Source organism: Etheostoma cragini, chromosome 4, assembly GCF_013103735.1.
Source record: "Etheostoma cragini isolate CJK2018 chromosome 4, CSU_Ecrag_1.0, whole genome shotgun sequence".
NCBI lineage: Eukaryota > Metazoa > Chordata > Actinopteri > Perciformes > Percidae > Etheostoma > Etheostoma cragini.
The window spans coordinates 27,430,258-27,440,524 of record NC_048410.1 but is presented as its reverse complement, the minus strand read 5'-3'; the positions used below and the strand labels follow the sequence as shown (position 1 = coordinate 27,440,524).

At 42.8% G+C, this 10,267-nt stretch overlaps 1 protein-coding gene across 1 annotated transcript in view; it reads right to left on the bottom strand.

Moving 5' to 3' along the window:
• LOC117942668 overlaps positions 1–10,267 on the bottom strand; it is an 11,352-nt gene that overhangs the window by 338 nt on the left and 747 nt on the right. Inside the window, exons 2-6 of the mRNA XM_034868265.1 lie at positions 7,443–7,666; positions 6,827–6,929; positions 6,507–6,602; positions 5,214–5,728; positions 75–3,871 (exon numbers count right to left, since the gene is read on the bottom strand). Of these exons, the coding sequence (XP_034724156.1) occupies positions 2,437–3,871; positions 5,214–5,728; positions 6,507–6,602; positions 6,827–6,929; positions 7,443–7,666 (2,373 nt within the window). The 3' untranslated portion in view covers positions 75–2,436. The remainder of the gene's footprint in view (positions 1–74; positions 3,872–5,213; positions 5,729–6,506; positions 6,603–6,826; positions 6,930–7,442; positions 7,667–10,267) is intronic.

Sequence of the window (10,267 nt, the reverse complement as noted above, 5' to 3'; positions counted from 1 at the left end):
GATTGGCTGCTTAGAAATTAAGTGTTAACGAGCAGTTGGACAGGTGTACCTAATAAAGTGGCCGGTGAGTGTACATCTTTTCACTGGCCTCGGCCCCTGGTACAGAAAAGTAGGGAATGCATTTTGTATAAAAAATGATGTGCAAAAGTTGTTTTCTTAGGTCCCTCTGACGGAAAACAATGTACAGAAATAATGTCAATATCTACATAACCTTTGCTCTTCCCATTTTAGATTCTAGGATTACTGTGCACTTGCGGTGACTCGTCAAATTTGTGCATCTGTTTGATTTAAAACGAGTTACTGCATTTGATGGACACCTAACAGAAAGCGCACACAACACTCTCATTATCATATTAAAACTAGCTTGAGGTATTATTGCACATTTTCCCAAACTGCAGACCTGGAATCAGTAGATTTCAGATTTACTTACACCTGTTTTTAATGGAATGTCAACGGTGACTTCAGCTCTGTCTGTCCTGACTGTACAGAGTGATGCTGCAGCAGTCTGGACAACCTAACGTAAAGTTGACTTGAGGTGTATCTTCTTTTCTTTTCTGAAATTGTCTCCACACAGTCAGTAGAGTTCAGTAAACATGCATAAGCTGTTACCTGGGTAGGTAGATCTGTAAACATCCCGCCAACAGTAAATACACCAGCAGGAATAGGGAGCCATGAGCCAAAAATCTTATGCTGCATTCACGCTGTGTCAGCAGACAAATAACAATGAGAAAGAGAAAAATAAAATGTTATTATAACTTTGCACAATTTTAGTGCTTTTTTCCCCTAAAGGGGGTCGATTCAATTCAATTTTATTTGTAGTTTCAATTCATAATAAGAGTTATCTCGAGACACTTTTCAGATAGAGTAGGTCTAGACCACTCTGTAATTTACAAGGACCCAACAGTTCTAGTAGTTCCCTCCAGAGCAAGCAACAGTGGCGAGGAAAAACTCCCTATTAGGAAGAAACCTGGGACAGATCCAGGCTATTAATAGGCGGTCTCTGACGGGTTGGGGGTATAATATATGGTACACATGTCCATAAACTCAGCTAGATGTATTGTTTTAATTGTGTGGTTTCTGTGTTGGTCATGGTCACACAGCAAAAAAAACTTCAGTCATCATGGCAAATAACTGCGTTTTCACAAAACCGTCAGACTGTGTCTGTAAGACCGTTTCTGTGAGTGTATAGCACCTTTTCCTTATCCAAATTTAACTGTTGTTCATACCTACACAAAACAATTGGCAGACTACCAGTCCTTGATGAGGACGGGCATGAGGACATGAGGACGGTCTGCTGAATCAATTGCATTGGTTTTAACAGTGGATTTCATTTTAAATTATTTGCAAATGGTGGGGACTTTCAAATGGTTTTGCCACTGTTTATTTCTTTTGTTCTTTTCAACAAGTGGGACATATTGTGGCTGATGCTTCCAACTCAGAGGTTGGCATGTTTTCTAACTTAGGTGCATGTAAGAACGATCTAAATGGGCATAAACTCGACCGAAACACAAAAGTAGCTGATTTTACAGATTAAAGCTGTGGTCGAAATCCTCTGTAAACCTTTGTGGCACATTGTTCCCCATCCCTGATCAACACTGCTTCACTAGTGTTTCACAACCAAGTTAATCAGGTCACGTTTTTTTTCCATTTTAGTTACAAAAGCTCCCACCGACTGATATTTTAATTGTAAACAGAGTTTCTATAAAAACCATTCAGGATTTGGTATCAAATCTCAATTGTCATTGTCTGCATTGCTACAGTTGATGTGTTCTGTGACCCTGATGTAAAAGTAGTCGTTTGTGATCTATCGTCAATGCACAGCCAGGTACATCAGGCAGAACTGTATTGCTCCCCGACAAGTCATGGACTATTTGAGGATTTGAGTCTGAACCCCAATTGCAATTTTGTCAAAGATGTTGTGAAATAAATGTAGTACAAGATGCAGTAGGAAAAGTGATGCAGACATACACGCTCATCTGACCTTTTTCAGTTGTTTGTCTTTACAAGCGGAGTGCTGTACAGTGGTGACACAGCCACACATAAAGCTATCAGTTGAGGTGATGTACAGTGATGACAGTGAAGTTCCCTCTCTCGCACGTTAAAGGAACAGTCTGACATTTTGTCTTCTAGTTCTCTGTCGTTCCCAAAGTCCTATGAGAAGATGCATATCCGTTTCTTTTTTGTGCTTCAAGGACAGAGGTAAGGACCCTGTTCTTCGTAACTAAAGACAGAGCGCTTCCAGTCTTTGTTTTCAACAAAGCCAAACACCTCCTGGACCTGTCCCTGCACTGGATAAAAAGACAAAACTAATATCCATCTTCTCATCTGACTTTGGAAAAGAGAACAAGAGGATTTACTAAAATATCGTATTGTTAGCTTAACATCACACACACTCACACAGAGTTACAGTTAGACGTGGACGTGGTGCCCATGCAGTTAGACGGTGGTGACCGTCAGCAGGGAGCTGGTACACAGCGTATCCTCATGGTTGTTCAGCCGTGTCCCATGAGTCAGCAGTTCCTCTACTGTCGTCCAGTCATCCAAGAGCTTCCTGTTTCTCAGACGACTCAGCTTCCTCTGACTCAGCTCCAGGAACGTGTTGCACCTCCCTTCTGCAAAAGCTCCGCCTCCTCTGCTGTCCAGCACACCTTCATCTCCAGCAGAGGCTCCTCCTCCCCCGGTGATGGCTCCTCCCCTGATGATGGCTTCTCGTAGTGTCCCTCCTCTGGCCTGCAGCTGCTGCTGCCTCTGCTCACGGGCCAGCAGAAAGTGTTCCCTTCTCTCCATTCGACTCCAGTACCGGCCCATCAGCATGTCGGTGTTGGTTTCCTCATCTGTGCTCATCCCACTGCGTTCGTCGGCCAGCTGAGACGCCCGGTCTCTCAGGAGCTGGTTCCTGGAGATCCGTGAGGTTGCGTTGGGTTTAGAGCTTGGATTAAGTTTTGGCTGCAAACCAGAATTGGGATTAGGATTTGAACATGGATTCATTTGTCCTGTCTTTGAATCCCATCCAGCAACAGAGCAAACCCCTGTGTGGCCCTCCAGGGTGCTGTAGAGACCTCTGCCTCCCACGCCAATCTGGGACTGGCGGATTGCTGGTTTTGGCCAGGTGTCGTTGACATCTCCAGCCTGAGGAGGTTGGACCAAACTCTGGAGGTGCTGCTGCTCTCTGGCTCGGCTTCTTACCATCTCTTGCTGCCGCTCTCTGTCCATTTCCTCTTGAATCTGTGCCTCCCTTTCTAGCTTTTTCTCTTGCATTTGCTTTTTTTGTTCCAGTTCCCTCTCAATCTCTCTGTCCCTTTCTGTCACCAGTTGCTCGGGCATCAGGCTTCTTTCTTGCGAGTGCCACCAGTCGTGGTGAGCAATCTGGGCGTTAGGGTTGTTACTGTAGCATCGTTCATGGGTGCTGGCACCCCTAACATGCCCCAAAGCGGTGGGGTGTTGTTGTGGTGAGAGGGCCAAGCCTGGTGGGTGAGAAGCCAACACACCAGGCACTAGCTCACCTTCCTCTGGCAGGCCCGATGGCAGGACATTATGTGGCTGGACACCTCCACAGTGGTGCAGGGTTTCTGCACAGTAGGAGGGGGAAGCTGGGTGGCTGGCTCGCCGGCGATACTCCTGCGGAGGAGGGCGATGGTGCAGAGTACGGCTTCTCCTCAGCATACCCACTGAACTGGAGCCCTGGTGGATCTGTTGCATGGGTACCAGTGATCTCCGGTGGCTGGAGGGGGTGCTGCAGGTGGAGAGGGCCGGGGCAGTAATTCGTGAGACTGATGCATGGGCATGGGAGGGGTTGAAGAGGGCTCCACTGCTGGAGCTGTGACGGTTCAGACAGGGACGGTCAGCTTTATGGAACTGGACTGATGAAACTCTGGAAATACAAACAGTGAAACATGGACAGGTTTAAGAACATATGTATTCAAAAGTCAGACAGAGATCAAGCTAACAAATAAAATAAGTTCTCTTCAACGTAGACCTCTTTTTAATCTAGTATTAAATTAAATACAGGTGTTGACGCACCCAGGAAGCATTGAGACCTGATCACTCAGAGCACATTCAGAGGTGGTGTGGACCACAGTCCTATAGCAGTGTGTCCAGGTATGTGTCCTGGGCCACATTGTGCGCTGGACCACATTAAACTGTGAGCAGAACTGTTTGTTTTGGAGGTTATTATTGTAATGTTGGTGATATGTCACAGTTTTGTTCCGTTATTTTGTTATCTAAACGCTTTTATCATGAAGCAGCAAAATCAGGAAATGTTGAGTCATCCTTAGCAGTAATCCCATTTTGCAGCAATATAATGAACAGAGATATGTCTCTTTTTAGATAAAACAAGATGTTGACAAAGTTTCTTTTTGGTAACTTAATATGAAATTGGAAAAAATGTAATAAATTGCACTATATCGCAGAATATCGCAATATGTAAAAAAATCGCAATAATATCGTATTGTGTTATAAGTATCGTGATGATATTGTTTTGTAGGCCTCTGGTGATTTTGCTTCCTGACAATTAATTTCTAGTTACTCAACATTACTAAACCACTGACTGATCCATATTTTCTTCTGTCTGTCATTGTCAATAGGTTTCACCGATTGTTACTATAGAAACCATAGGTGTTGGACGGACAACTTTTTATGCTTACAATTAGTCTATTTCCATTCATGTGCAACTGACAAACTGATATAAGACTAACATTAACTCTTGTGTTGTCTTCCCGTCAAAATTGAAAATCAACACTTTTGTTGAAGGTTTTTATTGATATTTGTAACGTTTTCTTATGTTTTAGTCCCTTTTTTCAACACTTTTGATGCTTTTTTGAATGTTTGTCACTTTTTTGACTTTCAACACTACGTAACACTAACATGGTAAATAAACCTTGTTTAAAGAAAATGACACCTAATGTTTGACTTAGAAAAGCAGAAATTAGGAATTATTTAGATTCAAATTAAAGGAAAGTATGTTCAAAACCACTGTAATTTTTTTTTCAATCTTTTGCTCTAAAAATGAATAAGACACAAAAATTTACGAAAGTACAGATTTGTACTTGCCAAAGAGCGTTGTGTGGAATCAATCATGTTATTTTGTTATTATGAAGTCTAACTCTGACAAAACTTGAATACAGACTAAGATGATGTTGCAATGAAATTGGAAATTGGATCTTCTAGACTCTAGTCTGTCATTTTGCGGGGGCTTTTATTCTACCAGCCTCTACCTGAAAAGCCCGCGGGGTGGGAGATCCATGAGTGGCCCAGCGCCGTCCTCTATCTCGAGCTGCAGGTGCTGACACTGAGGCTGCATGGTCAGCGCCTCAGGGATGGCCTCCAGAAGCTCACGGTGGCTCTTAGGGCAGCTGTCACGCCGCTCCCGCCTCTCGCACGGTTCGCCCTGATGTTGCAGCCTGGCGTTGTACATCCGCATTCGTTTCTCCAGCATCCTCTGGAAGTGCCTGAACTCCCCGGTGCTCACGCTGTAGAAGCCTGAATCGCTGAGCTCCGAGGAAATAAAAGACTCAGAGGAAGGAGAGCCACCTCCTCCGAAGCCACCAAAACCCCCCTGAGCAAGGGCCCCGTGTGAATGACAGTCCTCCAGGCCTCCTTCCTCAGTCTCCAGCCCCGAGAGGTCGCCCTGGTGGAGGGAGCCGTCAGTCCAGCCCAATCCGCTGTCCAGCTCATGGTGGAGGGGCAGGAAGCCGAGCGGCTTCTCCAGCATGAAGTCCTCGTCATCTGTCTGTAACAACACACATCCTCAGTCCCAAGGTTACTTATCCAGACACACACACCATAAATAACGGCATGCTTTAATACATTACATGTGTGTAGGACCCCAGTACCAGTCTGAGGGATGATTAGATGGATCTGTTGCAGTAAGACTATTAAATACTGAAGGTAATGAAGATTCTTAGTCTAAGCAGTATTTCCTTACTTAAATTCATATTTGTAAATGTTATGCTGTAATTTAGACCGAAACCAAAAATGGGTTAGTCTGCCTAACAATACTTTCTGACTTCCCTTCTCTGTCTGTGGCAGTCATTCCCAAGGTCACTGGTTCATACTGAAGATATTAAAACATCTTTAACATCAGCAGAAAGCATATCATCACATATATAACAACACACAGAATAAAGGTTTCTGTAAAACACAAATTAAAAAACTCTCTAAAATCTAACCCTTGTTCATTATACTCTTCTGGATGGGACACAATGTCAAAAAAAAAAGTCTCACCCTCTGCACATTGCACATGATGCTCTTGAATCATAACATTGATATCAGGAGGATCACTTAAAGAAATGTATTTAAAGTTGTAGCTATAGTCTTAGTATAATTTGAATGACATAATACATATATTTGTTTTGATTATGTTACATTGTTGGTGTAAGTGTAGTGATAGTTGTTTCCTTGATTGAGCAATTAAAACAATTGCAATCACTTTTTCTCTGTTTCTGTTCTGTTCCAGTGATGCTATGTAACCTAGTTAGCAATAAGATACACAGCACAGTTTTGGATACCTGACTGTGGCAGCCATTATGTTCTTCTAAGTTTGTATTGCAACATCTCATCAGGCAGTTCTGTCCCTTTTGTTCACGACAAGTCAGTTCTGGATCCTGGGGGGATTCATGAGAAGACACAAAGAAAATGAGAAACAACACAAAGCTTCTGTATGTTTATGGGTTGTTTATTAATTACTGATTGCAGGAATAATTTGTCAAATCTGGACTAAAATGCCAGTGTAAAGCATTTGAAATGGATTGTTGCTGAGACCAGAGTGATATTCAAGCTTTCTTTTGCAGATTGATGCAAATAAATGGTATATTGGTTACAGTGTCACCTGGTGGCTCATGTCCACAGTGTCCCGTGGGGAGCTGGACAGGTAGCTGTACCGTCCTCCTTCACAGTGATCTTGTGGCAGAGACAGATGGCTGTAATAATGTCTGAGACAGATGACAAGAACACAAAATTAAGATGTTTTCAAGACGAAATCATTTCATTAAATCCTGTTTCTACGCAGAACTCCACACTCTTATACACTCCTCTTGTCAATCATTCCTATTGAGCATAACATAAGTATTTTTAACGATGAACTTTTCCATTCATTGAGCAAAATCCATGGTTCTGTTTTGACCTGATGTACTTTTTGTAGTTGTTTGCATTGTTAAATACTTAATAAAAGATCTTTTGGTTTGTAGACATTCATCAGGTTGCATTCATTTTGTTTTGGTTGTCAGCTAAATTAAATTAATCCAATGTTACCCTGCACATCAAACCATGATATAAAGTGTTGAATGGCCGGGGTTTCAGATTCTCAGTTTACAGTTTTTACAGCAAAACTGCCAAAACAAGAATTTTACTTATATTGAAGCAGTTATAAACAGCAGCTAACAGCCCTCCAAAGTAAACAGACTGAACAGATCCTCATCACATTGTCTTTCTATGAGTGTTTCTACCTGTCCTGGTAGGAGGGGCTGGAGGCGTTAAGTCCCGCCCCCATAAGTGGGTGGGGCAGGTTGAGGTGCTGCAGGTTGAGAGGGAGGGGCTCCCAGATTCCCCTGTCTGCCTCAGTGCCACACCCCCTTTGACCCTTGATCTGCATTGTAATTGGACGCTGACTGGCCGCCAGGATCCGTAGAGCATCCCGCTGGCTCAGGTTTGCAAGACTCCGCCCACTCACCTGAGACAAGCAGACAGAGGAAGAAAAGTGACGTCACAAAACACCAGCCTATTCCCAAATCATAGCAGAGCAAGATGACCATCGTGTTGGAGTCATGTTTATGTCCACCTAATGAATTTAAGTGCCATTTCACTATCCTTTTAGCTCTGTTATGGGCTCCACCAACTCCTGAGGAAAATAACTGTCTTCACTACACTATATAGACGCTAACTCTGTTTGTGTGACGTTTGGTGCTGCGACTGCGTTGTTATGGTCTGTCACACTACCAAAACAACTTTTAAACATAGACACGTTCCTTCCGAGCCTATTTCCCCCCAATTCTGTGTGGCCGCCACCACTTAACTTAAGGGGCCGTGTTTATTTCATGGAATTTTTCCATGGGCCCAATAAGGAGTGTTTTGAGATTCCGTGAATCTGCTACAGATTTTGAGTTACGGGGGCCGTGTTCATTTAACAGACTTCTGTGATAACAGGTTGGTGGAGTAACTCTCTTCCAGCGCACTTTGGAAGAGGGTCTGGCAAAGCAAGACTAACACATCAGTAGATGTCTGATGACTGTGCTCTTGTTGCTTATAACCAATGTTTGGGCAGGAAGAAATAACAGGAGTAACAGGCTGAACCGTCTTAAAAGTGCCGTGCTGTCTGTGCTGTGCGGTGGATCTAGTATGTGAAGAGTGTTCATGTGGATTTCGTAGAAACTTTAAAGTGATAAATTTGAGAATGGAATTTGGTGTGTTGGTAAAATGGATTAGCTCCTATTGCCCCAAAGCAATCAACATAGGGAAAACACTGATATATGTACAGTACAGTTGTTCTTTGGCAATTGTTTGCAATGTTATAAATCAATGAGCAGAACAGATTTATAGCAATTTTACATTTGTATATGATTTTTGCATTAGTTTCATTATATCCTAAATGACATCCAGAGACGGCATGTACTAGCCTACCATCACTCCACCTATTTCACACATAGCAGTAATAACTAGTCCTCCTTAGCCTGTAAAAGCATAATGTCTTCTGTGGTTCTTCAGACCAACAATTCGCGCTGCGATGGAACCGTTTTTAAACGTCGCAGGGAAAAGTGTCAGCGGTCTCAGACCAGCTGATGGTGTGGCTCCGACTCAGCTGGTCAAGTCACAGAGGCTGGTTTTAGAACATGAGAGACGTCATCTGTTTCAACAGCCAACAGAGAAGTCAGCTGGTAAAGTCACCTATAAACTATACAAAATAAAACAATCTACAATCGATTTTATTTTTATGTTACAAACAGCTTGTTGAAATGGTGGAGTTTTAGATCGAGCCTTGAAATGTAACTCGCTAACATTATCCACATTTATATTTAGATGAAACAAACACTATTTTTAGCTGCAAAAAGCCAGAACTGAACTGGCAGGTTCCAGAACGCTGCAGACCGACTTGGCTTTCGACTTGGCTTTCAACTTGTTCTGGGCACTAATCTTTGGTCTGAACTGGGCTTAAAAACCCCTCTGATGTCATAGTGATGTCATCAAGGTTATCCCAACTTGGACGTAAAGACTACCGATTTCAAACAGAAAGCACATGTTATAAACTGGAGTTGGGGAGTTTTAAACATGGCTGTTTACCAGAGAGGGAGGTTCTAATCACAAGACCATGTCCAGTTGCATCATAGAAAATGTAGGAGCCACTGTTGTTGGAGTTTGATCAATACTAAGTACTAAAAGTCTACAGGGTGCACCCCTCTTTTTTTAATCTGTCTCCCACATGTCCAACAACTTTATAGGAGTGAGGGACTGAATCACTAGAGAAAAGCTTTAATCCTGTCATGTTTTGCAGCATCAACAATTGCACAACCAAATTTTAGACTGCACACTCACATTTGAACTGCACATGTAGTCTTTTTTCTTTTACAATGTAAACACTGCAGACTAAAAACTCTGAATTGGTTGACATTATGCGTCTGGGTCACAAGACACAACACTGCCTGCAGACACATGGTAGATTTATTCAAATTTGAAAAACAGTTGAATTGTGAGCAGCTGAAATCAAATGACCAATGTGAAGATGGTGTCCCTGTCTCCACTAAAGGGTTAACACCTACAAGCCAGCATCAGCCTCATCCTGCTTCTCAAACACACACACACACACACACACACACATACACATACACACACACACACACATACACGTACATACACATGCATACAGGCACACACACGCATGCAGCTCAGCAGCCATCGAATTAGACGCATGAACAGCATTGTTAACTCCAGCACATCACAACCATGAGTCACCCTTCCTCCACTACATTCACCCTGACACACACACACACACACATACACACAAGCACGCACACACATGCACACAAACGCACAAACACACACTCATAGCATGAGCTGAGAAGCACAAAATGGCACCTGTGTGTAGATGCAGAGGATGGCAGCAGAAAGACTATGAGCCTTCAGCAGATGGATATGATGAATATGAACCACATTCTTGTATCCAACATGAAAATTCTACATATTCACGCAAAAAATAAAAAATACACATACATTATTTGAGATTTACACACACATAAATTAGGTTTATTTTACACACACAGACACACACACACACGCACAC